This window comes from Phoca vitulina, unplaced genomic scaffold, assembly GCF_004348235.1.
Source record: "Phoca vitulina isolate PV1807 unplaced genomic scaffold, GSC_HSeal_1.0 scaffold41, whole genome shotgun sequence".
Lineage (NCBI taxonomy): Eukaryota > Metazoa > Chordata > Mammalia > Carnivora > Phocidae > Phoca > Phoca vitulina.
In genome coordinates this window covers 1,059,097-1,079,653 of record NW_022589744.1, presented here as the reverse complement: position 1 = coordinate 1,079,653, position 20,557 = coordinate 1,059,097, and the positions used below count along the sequence as shown (strand labels likewise).

Sequence of the window (20,557 nt, the reverse complement as noted above, 5' to 3'; positions counted from 1 at the left end):
TTGTATCTTACATTATATCTAAATACTTCCTTTATAGTTCAAACAGAAAACAATATTGAAAATTCTATAAACACTTATAAACTACTTGTTTGGAGGAACAACTTGTTCAAGTGGCTCAGCCAATGCTGCTTGGTTCTGATTAAAATATAATGAATGAGTTCAAGAGATCAAAACATCAATATGTTCAAATTCTAGGATTCCAAGCAAAAAATGAGAGTTCTTCCCCTTCCCATCATCACTTTAGTCTACCATGCTTGCAGTTCACAAACTTCAAAATCATAAAATTTTAGAAGCAGATATACATGGCCTCATGATAAGCCCCCTAATATCATGCACTGGGATGGGTACAATATCATTTTGGTGGTATTCCAGCCAAAAATGCATAACCTGAACTTATTCATGAAGAAATACAAGGAAAACTTCAAATGAGGGACATTATACAAAATAACTAGTCAATACTCTTCAAAAGTGTCACAGTCATGAAACCATCCCAGATCAGAGGAGACTAAGGACACATGACAACTAAATGTAATGTGTGATCCTGGATGAGACCTTGAACCAGACAAAGAACATTTATGGAACAAATGAAAAAAATCAAATAAGGTCTTCAGAATAGTAAATAATATTGTATCAGTGTTAATTTCCTTGTTTAGTGCATTTACTGTGGTTATACAAGATCTTAACACATGGGAAAACTAGATGAGGAGTAAATAGGAATGTCTTTACTTTTGTGTAATTATTATGATTTTAAAATTATTTAATGATTTTGAATGAAAAGTTAAAAATGTTTTTAAAATGTAAATCAAGTGACAGTCACATTTCATAGATGCTAAATTACCATCAATTTATTTTGAGAAGTTATCAGATAAACTATTTCACACTTCTCTATGCACAGAACATTAAGTACGGCAATGGTAGGTGATTTGATTTTAGTGACACCAGGAAGATAGATAACCACTTTCTTCCACAGTCTTCTTCTACTCAATGCCTAAATGCCTACTACTCCATTATTCTTTTAGCAGGGTTTTAATTCTTCCTGGAATATAAAGAACTCAGAAATAGGAATGCGGCACAGAGTAATAGTAGTGCATTGGTAAAGGAATCAAAATAAATATCATTGTGCCTCCTTAATAGAGCACACTCCCTTTTCAACTGAGTTATTGAAAACATGTATTACTGTATAAGAATCACTAATATCACTAAGCACTCATTTTAGCAATTACATGTAATATGAAATGCAATAAAAAGATCACTACGTTTCTTTAAAAAAAATAAACATAACGTAAGTAACTTCAGCTAAGGACTACAGGAAGGAGTTCCATACACAGTATTTCTGTGATAGAGGTACCACAGAAGGAATAAAACATATATTGGTTGGGAAACCTTGCTCATCTTTGAGGAAGTCCATAAAGCCCTGGGCGGTTGAGATGTTTAATATTAATTTTCTCTTGATGTTCCCACATCCATAAGAGATAATATCTGAAGTATTATCATATTATACTGGATATGGATATCATATATTTAAATTATGGAACCTGAGCAAAAATTTCACATAGACTTCTTACATACTTTGTTAAATAAATTATAAAATAACTATTTCCAAAAGAAAACAGGCCCTCTATTTTCTAGGGAACTTGAGTGAGTCCAGTTAATCACAAATAAGCTTCTTAGTCAAAGTTAGGCATCTGAAAAAGGGAGCATCTGGAAAGGCACAACGATCAAAACCACAGTGTTATATGCATTGGCCTATAGACCAGAAGTGGCAGTTACTCAAAAGTACTGACAATTGAAATGCATACAACTACCTATTAACTGATTAATTCAGCTTGTTTTGGTGATAACTCAAGAACTCAAGGACCTAGATTTTGACTTACGTATATGATACTGACCCAGAGCATTCATTGTAGCTTTTTCCTTTAATGAAACCTGTTTTAGGGGGCTGGAATGTCTTCTCACAGTTGGCTTCTGAAGTTTGGGGATACTAAAAGTATCACTTTTATCCAGAGACTTTTTGAGGCTTGTAATACTCTTCAAGTTATGTGGTATAGACTTTGAGTCATGAATTTCAATCTTCTCTGAATATTTCTTAAAGTTTATGCCATCCTTTGAATATGGTTCCTGGAATCCTATATTACTGCTATCAATCCCATTTAGGAATTTTTTTATTTGCGAAGGATTTTTTGATCTTTTAAATTCAAGGTAATCATTGTCCTCCATAATTTTATGATGTTGGAGGTTTTTTCTATTTAACTTTGGGAATAATGATGGTTCAAACAGACTGGAAGATAAAGTGCTTTTCTTCCTATATTGTAGATAGCATTCTGATATATTTGATAACTTTCTGTTAGAAGGAGATTCATCCAAGCCTGACCATTCCATAATTGCTAAGCAAGAGAAACATATTTAATTATTTCATTTACCTGTACAATTTGAAATCGTTCTTTTAAAAAAAAAAACTAAGTCCTCATGAAAGCTATTCAAGAAATTATCAGTTGCTTAAATACATAAAGTTACTATGTTAAAAAAATTACAGAGGTGGTAACCAAAAGATTGAACTATTAACTAGGTTAAATATAATATTCTGGTTTAATATATTTAAATTCTTCCATCCAGAGCTATTCAAAGTTACACTGAATCAAAAGTAATAGCCTCCTAAAGCACATAGTTCTCATTCCCCACTCTTTGCCAATTTTGAAAGATAACAGGCTGATATGTCAATACAGTTACAAATCCCTTAATTATGAGCATACCAAACTAAAAGGAAGTTGTACTGGGGAAATTTTTATTTATAAAATCAGAATACAAATATTTACTCTCCTAAAGATTCTCAGTACTTGTGGGGGGGGGGAATAACTTTTTATATAAATAATATCTTTAGAAAAATATTAATACAATGTCCACTAGGGCTTCATTTGTAAAGTCCACCTGATGGCTCAGAATAGTATGTTACATTTGAATAACACATTTTAAAGTATTTCAAATGTTATACTACTTGATCCTCAAAACAACTCCATGAGCTCATCAAATAAGTCAAAGAAAACCAAGAAACTTCAACAGAGTAGCAGTACAATCTTGACTATGAAGTCATTTCACTTAGAAAAAACAGAAAGTTTCTTAGTTTAGTGTGTGTTAAAATGAACAAGCAAAGGAAAATACTTGGATTTTAAATGTCTGGAAATCTTTTTTGAAATTAATTCATTTCTTTTATGTTGCCATATAACATTGTATTAGTTTTAGGTGTAAAAAGTTTGGAAATCTTTAAAGATGGTGACATGGATCTCTAGGTTCTATCAAAAAGAAATAGGCTAGTGAATGGGTAAAAAAATAAAATCTTTGACACTTCTGCTTTGGGCTAAGACATTGCAATAGGGACCAACTTTACCCTCAAGCCTTAAATAACTAAAAAATTGGACAATTTATGTGGGGGGGAAAAAAACAGTTTTCAGGCATTGGACAATAGGCAGCACAGGACTAAGTAATCCTCTAAAGAAGGTAAACAATCCAGCTGGAAACCTTACAACTGCACCAGCTTACTGTCTGGATGTAGTTTCCATGCCACAGCATAGGAAAGTAAAACCTGAACAGAGCTTGATGGTCTGAATGAGTAGAGGAAAGAGATTAAGAGGAAGGCCAAAGAATCTAGAATATGGGAGTAGAGTGCCAAAGAAGAGAGAACTGCTGAGTTCTGGAGATTAGCATTAACTCTTTGGCTGAGTATTAATCTGCATATACATGAGAGGATTACTACCCAACGACAAGGAAAGAATTACCAGAAAATTGTAGGTAGAACAATTCCTGTAGCTCACTGAGAATTGAGAATGATTTGTGATTCCATCAGCCAGAGCAAAAAGATCTCATAATACATGGGGCATTCAGTAGACTCATCTGAAGAATGCTGCCTTAGTAGTGGAGCTAAATTAGTATAAAAGCTGCTCTGAGATCATCATTAAAAAGCTTTAAAAAGCAAGCTTCAAAAGGACCCAACTGATTCCAAGTAATTCAACTGCATCAGAACCAAATCCAACACTAATTAAAGGAGCTCTAGGAGATTATAAAGCACCAAGTAAATTGTGAAGAGGGAGAGCTCAGGGAAATAACTTCATAACATTGTTTATGAACTCCTGGGTTCACCCTGAGCTACATGGATTTGACCCTAAACAGTACACCATAAATTCTGAGAACTGAACTCTAAGATAAACCACCAGATTGGCCACTGGATGTCCCATATCTCTGAATAGTACTGCAAAGGCTGTGAAAAACAAATTGACATTGAAACTATAAAACACAGAAAATTGATTGAAACTTGTAGCCTGAACCAAACCAAGGCAAATTCCTGCAAAAACAAAATTTAAACATTTTCCAAAGGATTTAAGATCCACAGTCTCATAACTTAATATTCAAAATGTCCATGATATTAATTCAAAATCACTTCACATATGAAGAACCAAGAAAATCTCAATCTGCTTTGGAAAAGACAACCAACAGATGCGGACACAACCAAGATGACAAAGATGTTGGAACTATCTGATAAAGACTTCAAAGCAACTATTATAAAAATGTCCAACACACAAAGAAAAAAACATTTTTGAAAGTAATAGAAAGATAGAAAGTCTCAGAAAACAACATAAAAGACATAAAGAAGAACCAAATTGTAATTTTCAAGCTCAAAAATGTAATAACCAAAGCAAAAAAGAAAAAACTCATCAGATAGGCTCAATAGCAGAATGGAATTGTCAGAGGAAGAGTTCATGAATTTGAAGATAGATCAATAGAAATTATCTGAACAAGCAGAGGAAAATAAGAATGAATAGAGTCTCAAACACCTGTGGGGCAATATGAAAGAGGTCTGATATTTGTGTCAGTGGAGTCTCAGAAAGACAGTAGAAAAAGTGTGGTGCAGAACAAATATTTGAAATTATAGTGGCAAAAAACCCTTCAAATTTGGCAAAAGAAAGATTCAAGAAGCTCAGTGAATCTCAACAGGGATAAACTCAAAAAATCTACTACCAAACAAATCATAATCAAACTGCCAAAAACTAAAGACAAATATCTTGAAAGCAACTAGAGAAAAAAACCCATTTTATGACTTGAATAATATCAGATTTCTCATCAGAAATTGTGGAATACAGAAGTAAAAGAAATAACATTTTTAAAGTGCTAAAAGAGGAGCATCTGCCTGACTCAGTGGAGTGTGGGACTCTTGATCTCAGGGTTGTGCGTTCAAGCCTCACATTGGGTGTAGAAATTGCTTAAAAATAAATTTTAAAAAAAAAAAAATGCTAAAAGAAAAAGCTGTCAACCCAGAGTCCTATATCCAATGACAATATCCTTCAGGAATTAAAGAGAATAAAGATATTCTCAAATGAAGAAAAACTAAGCTAATTCATTTTTAGTAGATTTGTTCTTTTCAAAATTTAAAAGAAGTTATTCATGCAGAATGGAAATGATACCCAAAAGACATCTGGGCAGTCAAGAATGAAGGAAGAGAAATATAGAATAGTTAAGACAAGGTTAAATGTAACAAGCTATTATTCTCCTCTCGGAAGTTTAAAAGATGTTTGATCATTGAAAGCAAAACTTACAAACATTGTCTGATGTTTTCAATGTGTGTTATGGTAATACATAAGAAAACCACAGCATAAAAGAGGGAGGATAAAAAGAGCTATATTATGGTAAAACTTCTATATTCCACTTGAATTGGTAAAGTATTTATGTAAGTATTCTGTAAAAGATTAAGTATGTATAGGGTAATCCTTAGAACCACCACCAGAAACATGCAGAAATATAGTGAAAATACATACAAAATAAATTTACAAGCATACTAAAAATGTTCCAAAAAAAGAAGGCAGAAAATGGTTGAAAGCAGGAAAAAATAGAAACAAATAATAATATGGTATACCTAGATCTGAATGTATAAAAGATTACACTAAATATGATTTAAACACTCAGAGAGAAGAGTCCAAGATGGCAGAGGAGTAGGAGACCTTAGTTTTGTCTGGTCCCAGGAATTCAGCAAGATAGCTATCAAATCATTCTGAATACCTGTGAACTCAACCAGGAATCTAAGAAAAGAAGTGCTGCAATTCTACAAATAGAAAAGGGACCATTTTCTGCAAAGTAGGAGGTGCAGAGAAGTGAATCCGAGGCAATATATCGGAAGATAAACCACAGAGGGAGGGAGCCTCCAGAGGCCAGCTATCAGAAAGTGATATAGCAGCAGAGCGCAAAATCAGAACATTTAGAAGTCTGCTCCAGTGAGGGGCATCCCTGCCTGAAAGGTGCTAAGGCAGCAAAGCAGGGCAGAATCCTAGGTGGGCCAGTGTGGTCTCAGAATCCCTGGGGTCATAGAAAGAATAGGGGTGCCTGAGTGCAGCACAATTCCCAGGCATTGGAGTGGGGAAGCCAGCTGCAATCAGTGAGCCCAGGAGTGGGCTTTCAGCTGGGCATTGCCATAAACCATGAACTCCGGCACAGTCGGGCAACCACTCTCTGAGCAGGGGCCCAGCAAGCAGTAGAACCATGGTAAGACCCATCTACCTCCCACAGGAGGAGCCATACGAGTCTGCAGGGTTTGGAGACTCAAAGCAGGGTTGCATGCCCGAGATAGAAACGTTGGGTTGCAGGCTGAGTGAGCACAGAGTGCAGACAGAGACCAGGGACACAGGAGTGATTGACTGCTTTTCCCTGAGGGTGCACTGAGGAGTGGGAGGGTGGGAGCTCTCAGCTCCGGGGCTGGAGGTTGGGAAGCCGCCATTTTCATTCTCATCCTCTAAAGCCACACAGAAAGCCTTCAGGGAACAAAAGCCACATAGAGCAATCTGGAGCAGCTTACTTAGCCTGGCCCCGCGGCAAGGGTGGTGCAGTTCTGCCCAGGCAAAGATACCTGAGAATCCGCGCAACAGGCCCCTCCCCCAGGAACATCCAGCCAAGACTAAGTTTACCAATCACAAAGAATTGCAAAACTCCAGCGCTAGGGGAAAATAGTATACAAAACTTACGGTTTTTTTCTCATGATTCTTTAGTCTTTCAATTTTAATTTTTTTCTCTTTTCAACCAATTTCTGATCTTATCAACTCTTTTTTAAAGTCTTTTAATTTTCATTTTTATAATTATATTCTATCCTTTGATTGTATTTAATTTTATATATATATACACACACACACATATATATATAGTATTTAATTATATATATACATTTTTTTCTTTCTTTACAATTTTGGGATGCGGTTTCTTCTAACGAACAGGCCAAAATACTCACACAATCTAGTGTACTGCTTTGCTCTCTTCACCAGACTGATTATATTCTCTCTTTTTTAAAGTCTTTTTTATATTCATCTTTACAGTTATAGTCTATCATTTCAATGTATTTATTTTTGCATATATTTTGTATATATATTTATATATAGATATACATAAATATATATAAATTTATATTGTGTGTGTGTGTATACACACACGGTTTTCTTTCTTTACAATTTTGAGATACAGTTTCTTCTAAAAAACAGACCAGAATACACACAGAATCCAGAGTACTGCTCTGTTCTGTTCAACTGTCTCATTATATTCTCTCTTTTTCTCTTTTTTTGATTTTTTTTTTTTTTTGGTTTCGGGTATCTTCTGATTTCTTTAGTGTATATTTATCTGGGGTGTTGTCATTTTAGCATTTTCTTCTCTCATTCACTTATTCTTCTCTGGACAGAATGACAAGACAGAAAAACTCACCTCAAAAAAGAGAACAAGAGAAAGTACCAACTGCCAGGGACCTAATCCGTATGGATATAAGTAAGATGTCAGAAGTATCAGATTGTGATGACCACAAATGTCTCCAAATGCTGCCACATGTTCCTGGGGGAGGGAGGAAGGAGGGAAAAAAAATCCCCAAATCACCTCTGGTTAAGAACCACTATCCCACAGCTCATAGTCAGCTAGTTCCACCCTCAATCTCAGAGCTTCCAAACAGCTTTTTAGCTTACCATTCTCAAATCTGAGAACAGAGCAATTTTTGGAAATTTAAAAACTACAAGTGAAAAACTAAATAGAAGCATTGGAAGATAAATTTAAGGAAATCTCTCAGAAAGCATAACAAAGAGACAAGAGAAAAGGGTTTTTGTTTTTGTTTTTTTAAAAAAGGAGGGGCGCCTGGGTGGCTCAGTCATTAAGCATCTGCCTTCGGTTCAGGTCATGATCCCAAGGGTCCTGGGATCGAGCCCCACATCGGGCTCCCTGCTCCGCGGGAAGCCTGCTTCTCCCTCTCCCATTCCCTCTGTTTGTGTTCCCTCTCTCGCTGTCTCTCTCTCTGTCAAATAAATAAATAAAATCCTAAAAAAAAAGGAATCAATCCAGAATATCAAATATCCAAATAATAAGAGTTTCACAGAAAAATAGAGGAAAGAAAATCATTAACAAATTGTTTTAATTTTCCAGAATCAGAGGACACTGTATCCAACACAATCACAGCAAAGAAACTTATTTCAAGGTATACCATCATGAAATTTCACAGCACTATACACAACGAAAATATCCTATAAGCTTGCAAAAACAAAAATCGGTTTCATACAAAGAGTCAGGAGTCAGAAATTTTTGGACATCAACAGCAATATTGAAAACTAGAAAATCCAGAAAATTATTTACAATCTAGAATTCTATACCCAAACTATCAATCAGATGTGAAGACAGAATCTGATACAGGAGGAGAGAAGTGAAAAGTCTCCAGAATGTTAATGAAGAAAGATCCCAGGATAACAGCTGCACACAAGATGTACAGGGAAACAAATCCATTCTGAAGAACATCAGAATACTCTAAGGAAGATTTCCTCAAGAAGACAAAACTAATAGAATACCTGGTGCATGTAGACTTATGGAGAGGATATTTAGAGAGTTGGCAGAATTCAGGGTTCAATCAGCAATAAATATACTTATTTAAAAATCAAGCAAATGGGGCACCCAGGTGACTCAGTCAGTTAAGCGTTTGTTGGACTCTTGATTTCGGCTCAGGTCATGATCTCAGGGTCATGAGATCGAGCCCCACGCTGGGTTCCATGCTAGGAATGGAGACGGCTTAGGATTCTCTCTCTCTCTCTCTCTCCCCCTCCCGTTGCTCCTCCCCCTCATCCCCCTCTCAAAATAAATAAATAAATAAATAAATAAATAAATAAATAAAATATTTAAACCAAGCAAATAAATAAATAAGACAATTATTAATTCAAAGAGGGAAAAATTTGCAGAGAAAAAGAAAGTAGCTACAAGATACTATATAGTTCAGCTATGTATAGTGTTTACATAAACATATTAGCATAAATACTGAATTAAAACTTAATCAAATTACCATGTAACTATATTGGGAGTGTGAATAGGTATGGGAAGAGTAAGTAGATGTGGTGGAGACAAGAAAGATGAAACAGAGCTAAATCCTTATTTTTCATATTAGGAAGTTTACTACGTCTACCCCAAATTTTAAAAATCAACAAGTAACAATACAAACATGTTATTTATAGTCATGAAGACAAATGTCAAGTAATCATCTAAAACATCTAAAATGTTTACCTCTGGAGATGCTGAGGAAAGGATCAGGCGAGAGGCTGCTTTATTTGCAGTAAGCTTATTACGACTATATAATTCTTAAAATTATATACATAGATAATCTTGATCAAAGGATATTTGAACAAATTAGAGAAAGAATAAGGAATGACATGATGTGATTGGAAGAGTTAAAAAAATATATTTAATGAAGAAAAACTGAACTAAATCATGAATGATAGTGAAGAATATACTAAATATGTTTAACTGTCAATGTCAGGATGTCAGAATGACCCACAATTTGCAAATTAAATATCTTTCTTCAGTGTTACTAATTTGTTTTAAAGTTTACTTTGTGTTGTAAAATATTAAGGGAAAGATAAAAGTAGAAAATTATGAGATAGTTATATAACTAATTTTAATTAGTATATTTAGGGAATTAAACTTTTATCTCCCTAATTTAAGAGTTAGAGCAATGGTTTCAGAGAAGGCTTTTAAAACTCATATGATGAAACCTATAAATTAGGGTTTAAGGACAATTTATTTATAAACAAAGCTTGTTATAGCAACAAGAGCTCACTTACAAAAATCCTCATACTGGTGCTGTAGTTCATCCAAAGTAAATATAATATCTCTAATATCCACCCTGTGGTTACCTGTAATAGAAAGAATAAGTTCAAATACTGTATTTCTTTTTTGAACACAAATATTACTTTCATCCTATTCTAATATGAAAACAACACAGAGATGTGTGGAAGGAGGAGTGGAGGGCCAGCTATTATAGGTCTTGAATAATACCTGGAATTGTGAATTAATAACTCAGTACACACTAAACATAAGACTAAGACCATTATTTTCTTTTCTCCTTAATAAAAGAGTTTCCCATCAAAAGAAATTAGTCACATTTTAAGCCCCAAAGCTAGGTAATCAAGATAATATTTTAATAAGCAGTTTTTTGAGAGTTTACCATAGGTAGAATTTCAAGTTCTAACTCTTATCTTCCTCACCAGATCATGAGCTCTTCAGGAGCAGAGAATGTCATTTGTTTCCCCAATGCCTAGCAAAGTATCTACTTCCCAGCACTTAAAAATTATTTTTGAATGAATAAAATATACTGAAGGCTGTAAAGAATAATGCAATGTCTACACTGTGGATAGCAGAAAACCATTTACTTAGGCCCTTATAGGTGCCCAGAACTCTCATAATTATAACTTCCTACCATTCTTGCCCTTGCCTCTTTCTAAGACCATTTTCCTTCTTGGGCAGTGCATGACAGAGGATGGGTTCAGAGGCAGTGACCTTAAATAATGTCATTCCAATTGTGCACAGAGGTAGAAAATGCTTTTCCCAGTAGTTCTTGCCTCTAAATGTTTGAGTTTGCTTGACATCCAAGGTGAAAAAGACCAAGAGTTGACCTACCTACCTATAAAAATACTAGGTTTATTCTTTAGTCTATGCATAAGAGATCAACTGCTCAATTATATGCATAAGCGAAGACCCTGAAAAAAAGATGCAAGCTTTTAATGTGCCTTCTGAGTCAAAGAAGAATTATACACAATATAGTTTTGGTGTTGGGTAGGTTTGATTCATTCTGATTCTTGAAAATTGGTAAGCTATGTCAGATGCAGGCTTTTAAATTACTGCAAAGCAAGGTAAATATTTGACCCAATCAAAGAAGTGTTAGACCAATTGATGCTAAGTTATCTTCTGATTAGGATCTGCTTCCTACATTCTGTTTTTTTATTTCCTTGGTATTTAATCTCATTCACTTCTTGATTATGGTTCTAACACCCCCCTTACACTCCCCAGGGAATTCCTGGCACTTACTGTAGATTGAGTCCATGTCCTAAGTTCTTAGATCATAGCTTAAGTCCTAAAATAATTCAAGGCTTCAGCCCTCAAACTCTTGAATTCGATCAGTGCAACGTATTCGACCATACGTAAATTAATCCAATGGAGAAGGCCATATTGTTTATATCTGCTCTCCACTTAAAAAACTCCCTTCTCGGGGCACCTGGGTGGCTCAGTCGTTGGGCGGCTGCCTTCGGCTCAGGTCATGATCCCAGTGTCCTGGGATCGAGCCCCGCATCGGGCTCCCTGCTCCGCGGGAAGCCTGCTTCTCCCTCTCCCACTCCCCGTGCTTGTGTTCCCTCTCTCATTGTGTCTCTCTCTGTCAAATGAATAAATGAAATCTTAAAAAAAAAAAAAAAAGAAAAAGAAAAACCTCCCTTCTCTGGAAAGAGGTCCAGTATCAACCAATGAGAATGCAGTAGCCAACTATTTATAGATTCACTAGCTCTTGCTCAAAATTTATTCCTTGCTTCTATACAATAATAGATACCTATCACAAATCTCCCAAACAAATATTATTAAAATCTATTTAAATAGTCCCTAGTGGCCAAATAAGCATTACAGAATCTGAAATTACTATTTTGGCCTCTATCTGGCTTATCAAAACCTTAATGAATAATTCCTGGTTGAGACTGAGGCAATCAGTATAGTTATAGGCACCATTTATTTCATAAGGGAAGTTCAAAACAACCTCCCACTCCTATATATGTACTTCTGGAGGAAATTCAACCTGGAAAATATAAACATCTAGTGCGGAAAAAAATTATCCTAATCATCAAGGTCATATTCAGGGCAACATTACTTTGAAGGTGTTAAGTGACTATTAATACTACATTTCCATAATCTTCACAATAGCTCTGCAATATCAAAAACCTCCTCTATCAAAAATTATGCTAGTCACTACTTTTCGCCCAGTTCAATTATCAGATTACTAATCACGAGAGAAAAAACTAATGCACCAATATCCTATTTCAGAAACCAAACTACCTGACACTCCCAGAACTGTCATCAAGTTATTTTCCGTATTTCTTTTGCCATATCTTAATGAAGCAAATGCTTGTTGAACTTCCTTGCAAATTCCAATGGCGTAATTCTTTCCCCTTCATTATGAACACTCATAAAGATGAACATATTCTCCACATATCATTATTACTCAAAAAAACCAAACCAAATACAAAAACAAGATGATAAAATAGTACCTATAACAGGGTGCTATACCTTCTGCTAGTTATTTCACTCCTTACTTCAAAATTCTGTTATAGAAGAATCCACATCTCCTACCTGGGTAACCTAAGACTTTTGGCATTCTGGGGTTGTCCTTTCCTTTAATATTTAACAAAAATAGTTCAGACCCCAGACCATACACTATATGAACATAAATCTATACTTCCTCCAAAATTTGAGGATTCCTGAGTGTTTTATACTCTTGTGATTGATTTTTGTTTTCTATGTTCCCCTGGACTCTTGATCTCACTCACATTATCACATTCTATAGGTGCTATATTCTCTCCACCACAAGCCTACCTAACACAGAACCTATAGACTTTTCTCCTTGAAATCCACCCACCAACACTACTAACACAAGGCTATTGTATATAACCAACTTCTACTAGATAACTCGCAATTAATGGGAGTATGGGAGTTCTTTATAGTACAACAAGCAACTACGTACTATTGTCCTAGAGTTCTATAGCTACTCTCTACTGATTGCAGGACCCCCAATCCACTCTTAGCTTCCCTCAGTCTTCTTCCTCCAGCTGCCAATTAGCCACTGTGGTATTCTAAGTTCCTGTTATTTTCTTTTTTTTTTTAAGACTTTATTTATTTATTTGACAGAGAAAGACAGCAAGAGAGGGAACACAAGCAGGGGGAGTGGGAGAGGGAGAAGCAGGCTTCCCGCCGAGCAGGGAGCCCGATGCGGGGCTCGATCCCAGGACCCTGGGATCATGACCTGAGCCGAAGGCAGACGCTTAACACCTGAGCCACCCAGGCGCCCCATTCCTGTTATTTTCTTATATAGAGTACTTTATGTTATCTTTTTGCTCAAACTAGGTGTCTCCCAATAGGCTTTAGCTCCCATAATCAAACAAACCTATTAAAATGATTTTCCTAGTCAAGGACAAGGACCTTCCCTATGAGGAATTTTACCTTAAGTCACAACCAGCTTATTAAAATGACAAAGTGAAGAAATCTTGTTCTCCCTGGTTGGAGGAAATGGAGTAAAGGGTGAGACTTATTAACTCATTCAACATATATTTGTTGAGCAGTTAATATGTACCATAAGCACTGTACTAGTAGGTACTGAGGATACAATATTGAGCAAAAGTAGACATGATATCTGCTTTCCTGCTGCTTAGTCTTATTTGAGATACAGAGCTTAATAAAACAATAAGAAATAAAAATTGCAACTGTGGTTAGTGCTGTGAAAGTGTATGAGAATTTGACCAAGTTAGAGAAGTCATGGAAACATCCCTATAGAGTTGAGTTTAAATCTAAAGTGTAAGTAGGAATTAACTAGGAGGAGCAGAATGTTCCAGGGAAAGAAAAGAACACATGCAAAGGCTATGGCAGGAGGAGGCAGGGTATACAACCAAAACTCTGTGAAGGCACAGTGAGCAAAGCAGAATGTGGTCTGTGATAAAGCTGGAGACCTATAGTAAAGGCCACATATTGCAAGGCCTTGTATGCAACATTAAAGGGTTTTTCATCCCAAGAAGTATTTTTAGATTTTATGCAGGAGGTAACATGATGAGATATGTGTTTTGAAAAGATTATTCTGGCTACAGTGTAAAGGGGGAAAGACCAGATATGGGTGGACTTGTTAGGATGAACATTGATAGTCCTAAGGAAAGATTATGGTAACTTGGACTAAGGTAGTAATATTGGAAAATAGAAAGATAGCTAGAAAGAGACATCTAGGAGTTTAAAATAATAGCAATTCCTAATGATTGCATGAGGAGAACAGAGAAAACAGAGTTGTCAAGGATAATTCTCAGGTTTCTGCTTCACATTTCTTGAGACTGTTTTAGGTGCCAAACACAGTAATAAATATTTATATTTAATTCCTATAACAATCCTATGAAATTAGCATAATTTTTCAGTTTAGCTCCCCAAATAAAGTAGAAGGTCTGGAAGTCCAGACCAGAATTACCTAAGTCAAAAAAAAAAAAAAAAAGTGCTGCAGTGATCTCACGTATGATTTCGGTTTCTTCTGGTAGAGCATGCCCTAAAGGCTATTTAATAATATGGCTTGAGATTAAACTTTAAAATCCCCATTTTATGGACATCTTCATGCCTCAGAACATCCCTCCACTTCTGTGTACTAACCCAGAACCCACCATAAATGACTACCTAGTAAAATCCATGCAGCCTGGGGTGCCTGGGTGGCTTATCAGTTAAGTGACCAACTCTTGATTTCAACTCAAGTCATGATTTTAGGGTTGTGAGATTGAGCCCCGCATCAGGCTCTGCACTGGGTGTGGAGTCTGCTTAAGATTCTCTCTGCCCCTCTCACTCCTCTCCTTCTCAAAAAACAAAAACAAAACAAAAAAATCCATGCAGCCTGGTTCTATCTTCACAACACATTTCAGCAGCCAAAGACCCACTAAAAAGCCATCACTAACAAATGACAAAAACTAATGGAAGCCCATTAAAAAAGATGTCATGTCTCATTATTTTCCTGCCATATTTACACAAACTCTTCCCTCAGTCTAAAATATCTTTCTCACTCTTTACTACCACCTTCAACCAACCAACCCTTACTGATCCTTCAAGATTTAGCTCAGGTATCACATCCTCTGATAATCTTTCTCTGGTGCTTCCAGGATATATTTGCAGCCTATCTACATTTTATAATAGTATTTGTTACACAACATTATAATTCTCATTTTACTTGACTCTTTCCACACTAGAATGTGAGCTCCTTTGGAAAAAGAAGTGTGTTCTATTCATCTGTGTATCACCTAGCACAGTTTCAAGCACAGTAAATATTAAATGACTGACTTACTAAATAAATGGATAATCAATGAATCAATTATTTATCAGTCCATTATTATCAGACACCCCCTGGTGACATGTAAACATATGATACAAAACATCTGCTAAATATATTTATAATGTTTAAAAGAAATCTACATTTTGCAGGGTAACTGAATAGCACAGGAGGATTATATAATCAAAGCTATCCAAAAAAATTAAAAACTCAAGAAATTTAGGTCTCCTAACTTGAGAAGCCAATGCCCTTGACACTACAGAAACTATCTCTACACTGATAAGAAATGACTATTGGAAAAGAAAGGTAAGTTTGAAAAGAAAATAAATCCATTTTTCTCTTAGATTTTTACCAAACATACTAAAATATGACAATTTTAGAAATTTCTCATTTAATTTTCTTAGACTATCTCTTACCATAGACACCTGTAAGCAGTAATGATGGCAAAAGGTAAGAATCAGAAGAAAAAGAAGGAGAAATAAAGGATGAATCAGAAAACTGATATCCAAGAAAGATATATATACATATTAATTCAAATAACTCACTGTCTATACTAGCATGTTTTATCACTTCCTGAAAAGTTTCAGGGATTACAGGGATATCCATGCTATCCAAAACGGCAGCCAGTTCATCAGTTGCAACTCGACCACTTTTTATCCTACAGAAAATCTTCAAGGCATTTTGGAATGCTGCAAAAATACAATAAACAAAGAAATTATTTTACCATAAGAACCAATAGCTTTTCTTGGAGGAGCTGATTTTGTGTCAATAACCTACCAGGTTAGGCATAGGATTTCCTAAAAATTTATCTGCAAGTAGGCATTTGCTCAATTCCGACCACATTCTTAGTATAAACTATAATTTTTGCTATTATCACTACTGATATAATATGAGCAATAGCTGGTATTTATTAAATGCTATTTATATGGTGAGCATTGTGCTAAAAGCTATGGGTATTGTGCTAAAAGGTGTGGGTTCTCTCATTATACCAGAGTCACCTCTTAGTTAAAACTTTTAACTAAAATAATTTCTTACCAGTGGTATAATCTATAATATGTAATTTTGAAAACATAGTATAAAAGAGAGAAGAATGGAGTAGATGTAACATTTCTATTTCTCCATAGAAACTTCATTTTCTTTTTTTTTTTTTTTAAGATTTTATTTATTTGCCAGAGAGAGAGAGAGAGAGAGCGAGAGGAGGAACACAAGCAGGCAGAGGGAGAAGCAGGCTCCCTGCTGAGCAAGGAGCCCGATGTGGGACTCGATCCCAGGACCCTGGGATCATGACCTGAGCCGAAGGCAAACGTTTAACCAACTGAGCCACCCAGGCATCCCTAGAAACTTCATTTTCTTATGCTAACAGTCCTTAGTATCAAAAGTGAATTGGAAAGAACAGTTAGAAGAAAATATTCATATTAATGAGAGAATTTTCCCTAAACAAATGTCTTCCTTAAAACCTAAACAGATTGATACCTGGTCCTAATGCTGAATTTAAGTGCTCCTCAGACCACTGCAATCCTTAATTTAATTTGATAAGGAAACACAGTTCCCATAATCAATACCAGAGAGCAAATCACTTTATAGTCAGACCACATTTTCTTGGAATTCAAGATATAATGAGCAAACTGATCCACAAGGTTTTAGATTTGCACAGGCAGGGAGGAAGAACTGGGCATTATTCACTCATTCAATCAGTAGTTATTGATCAAGCGAGCAAAAGTGGCAGAGGAAGGACCTTTGAGAACCTTCTCCTCCATAAAAGCAATGAGAACACTGGCGAAAATTATCAGATCAACTTTTTTCAAAACTCTGGATATAAATCAAAGGCTTACAGCAATCCAAAGGGTGTTTTTTTCAAGAAAAATGGCTGAATCTCGATAATAGTGAACTTTGTGGCATTTAACTTGCCATATTCTCATCTCACCATTCCAGCTTCCTAGGAACTTTGAAAACTAAGAGCCTACAATCATGATGAAAAACAGCAGCCTGACAGCCAATGGAAAAGAATGAGGTTAGAACTTCTTCAAAGCCCCATTCCCTAAGAACTGTCATTATTAGACCTGTTTGGTGGTTCCATGGAAGACCTTACTTGTACAACCATCCTTATTTGACCTGACTCAAAATTTGCCCAATGCAGTCTTTTCCCTGGGAGTACTCATCAAAAACAATCAGAGGCAATTAGTTAACATTATGAATGCCTGAAGTGGTGGGTAACAGTTGGAGCAAGCACTGGGTGTTATATGTAAGTAATGAATCACTAAAGTCTACTCCTGAAACCAATATTACACTATATGTTAACTAACTAGAATTTAAATAAAACTTGAAACAAACAACAACAAAAAGACAGATTCTGAAGTCCTGCTCTTCAATGTTATTGCTGCTCTTCTAATGACATACTAATTTTAAAAAGTCAAATAAACCCACAACTGTACAAAGAATAAAGATAAAAGCAACAAATATTTCCCATTCAGGGCATGCAAAAGATGATATATTTTGATTAATATCCTACTCAGATACCTTTCTACGTTTCTTTATGCACATCAATGATTGTGAACATTTCACCCAAATAAAACAGTACATACAGTCTACTATCTTTCCACCCAAAAATATGTCATGGGCCTATTTCCAAGTCAATAAAAACAGTTGGAGCAAACAATAGGCTAGCAAACAAGCTTAAAAGGAAAATCTGGGGAATGAGATATCCATAGAGGCCTTTGAAAAGGCCTTTTCATATTCAAAAAATATGAAAAAAAAAAACATATTCCTGAGCACCTAGATGGCCACACACATGGATAGGGCCATACCCAGGAAAACCTGAGCAGGTTCTGAACTCTCACTCTGGCTTACATTGAGGATACACTTAAGAAGGAAGTGAAGGCTAAGGAAGAGTTGAAAACTATCTGTCTGAGTGTTGAAGGCATGCTCCAATGCATGCACAGATCCCTCTGGTTCTCTTCTACCTAATAATTGATAACTAATTTTGCTTTACAAAGGCATCATAAAGATATAGGCACAGATATAAATATAAAATATAATACAAAAATAAGTATATATAAAATTAAAAAATATAAGAAAAGTTATATTCATTGTGAAATTGTTTATAATACTAAGATAATTAAAACCAATTAAATATTCAATAATAAAGGATTAGTTAAGTAAATTCTAGTATATCTACATTTTTCAGATACCATACAGCTATTAAAAAGTAATAGGCTGACCTACACCTACTGGCATGGAAAACCTTCCAAGACATATTATTCAGTTAAAAAAAAAATCATGCTAGACAATAATGTATTTGGCATGACCCCTTTCTCTTAAAGTAGAAGAGAATTCTATTTTTCCCTTTTATTTTCTTAGGGTCTCTTGATTCCTAACTGTATGCTTGATCTTTTCACTTGCCTCTGTAAGATTTAGGTCCTCTTGTTCTACTCTGCCTAGGAATTGGTAACTCATTTTGTCTTACAAAATATATCAATATGCATACATACATATATATTCAAATTACATATAAAAAGATTCCAAAGTCAACATTAAACTAACAATCTAGGAAGAATTAAAGAGCCTCTTTTACATATTTATATTCATATATTGCTTGGCTATTTTATAAAAATAGCATATTCAAGAATTAGGCATATTGTTTTAAGAGGTGAAAAAGATCTAACCAAAGAGGCAAAGAATCTGTACTCAGAAAACTATAAAATACTCATGAAAGAAATTGAGGAAGACACAAAGAAATGGAAAAACGTTCCATGCTCATGGATTGGAAGAACAAATGTTGTGAAGATGTCAATGCTACCTAGAGCAATCTACACATTCAATGCCATCACTATCAAAGTACCATCCACTTTTTTCAAAGAAATGGAACAAATAATCCTAAAATTTGTATGGAACCAGAAAAGATCCCGAATAGCCAGAGGAATGTTGAAAAAGAAAAGCAAAGTCGGTGGCATCACAATTCCGGACTTCAAGCTCTATTACAAAGCTGTCATCATCAAGACAGTATGGTACTGGCACAAAAACAGACACATAGATCAATGGAACAGAACAGAGAGCCCAGAAATGGACCCTCAACTCTACGGTCAACTCATCTTCGACAAAGCAGGAAAGAATGTCCAATGGAAAAAAGACAGTCTCTTCAACAAATGGTGTTGGGCAAATTGGACAGCCACATGCAGAAGAATGAAACTGGACCATTTCCTTACACCACACACAAAAATAGACTCAAAATGGTTGAAAGACCTAAATGTGAGACAGGAGTCCATCAAAATCCTTGAGGAGAACACAAGCAGCAACCTCTTCGACCTCAGCCGCAGGAACTTCTTCCTAGAAACATCACCAAAGGCAAGGGAAGCAAGGGCAAAAATGAACTATCGGGACTTCATCAAGATAAAAAGCTTTTGCACAGCAAAGGAAACAGTCAACAAAACCAAAAGACAACCAACAGAATGGGAGAAGATATTTGCAAATGACATAACAGATAAAGGGCTAGTATCCAAAATCTATAAGAACTTATCAAACTCAACACCCAAAGAACAAAGAATCCAATCAAGAAATGGGCAGAAGACATGAACAGACATTTTTCCAAAGAAGACATCCAAATGGCCAACAGACACATGAAAAAGTACTCAACATCGCTCGGCATCAGGGAAATCCAAATCAAAACCTCAATGAGATACCACCTCACACCAGTCAGAATGGCTAAAATTAACAAGTCAGGAAATGACAGATGTTGGCAGGGATGCAGAGAAAGGGGAACCCTCCTACACCGTTGGTGGGATGCAAGCTGGTGCAGCCACTCTAGAAACAGTATGGAGGTTCCTCAAAAAGTTGAGAACAGAGCTACCCTATGACCCAGCAATTGCACTACTGGGTATTTACCCCAAAGATACAAATGTAGTGATCTGAAGGGGTACGTGCACCCTGATGCTCATAGCAGCAATGTCCACAATAGCCAAACTATGGAAAGAGCCAAGATGTCCATTGACAGATGAATGGATAAAGGAGATGTGGTATACATACACAATGGAATATTATGCAGCCATCAAAAGGAATGAAATCTTGCCATTTGCAATGATGTGGATGGAACTGGAGGGTGTTATGCTGAGCGAAATAAGTCAATCAGAGAAAGACATGTATCATATGACCTCACTGATATGAGGAATTCTTAATCTCAGGAAACAAACTGAGGGTTGCTGGAGT

General features: G+C 35.7%; 1 protein-coding gene across 1 annotated transcript in view; it reads right to left on the bottom strand.

Annotated features, from left to right (window-relative positions):
* The window catches only part of EFCAB13 (EF-hand calcium binding domain 13), a 145,605-nt gene that overhangs the window by 90,248 nt on the left and 34,800 nt on the right, over positions 1–20,557 (bottom strand). The window contains exons 10-12 of the mRNA XM_032429966.1: positions 15,904–16,047; positions 10,101–10,172; positions 1,890–2,384 (exon numbers count right to left, since the gene is read on the bottom strand). Coding sequence (XP_032285857.1) covers positions 1,890–2,384; positions 10,101–10,172; positions 15,904–16,047 — 711 coding nt within the window. The remainder of the gene's footprint in view (positions 1–1,889; positions 2,385–10,100; positions 10,173–15,903; positions 16,048–20,557) is intronic.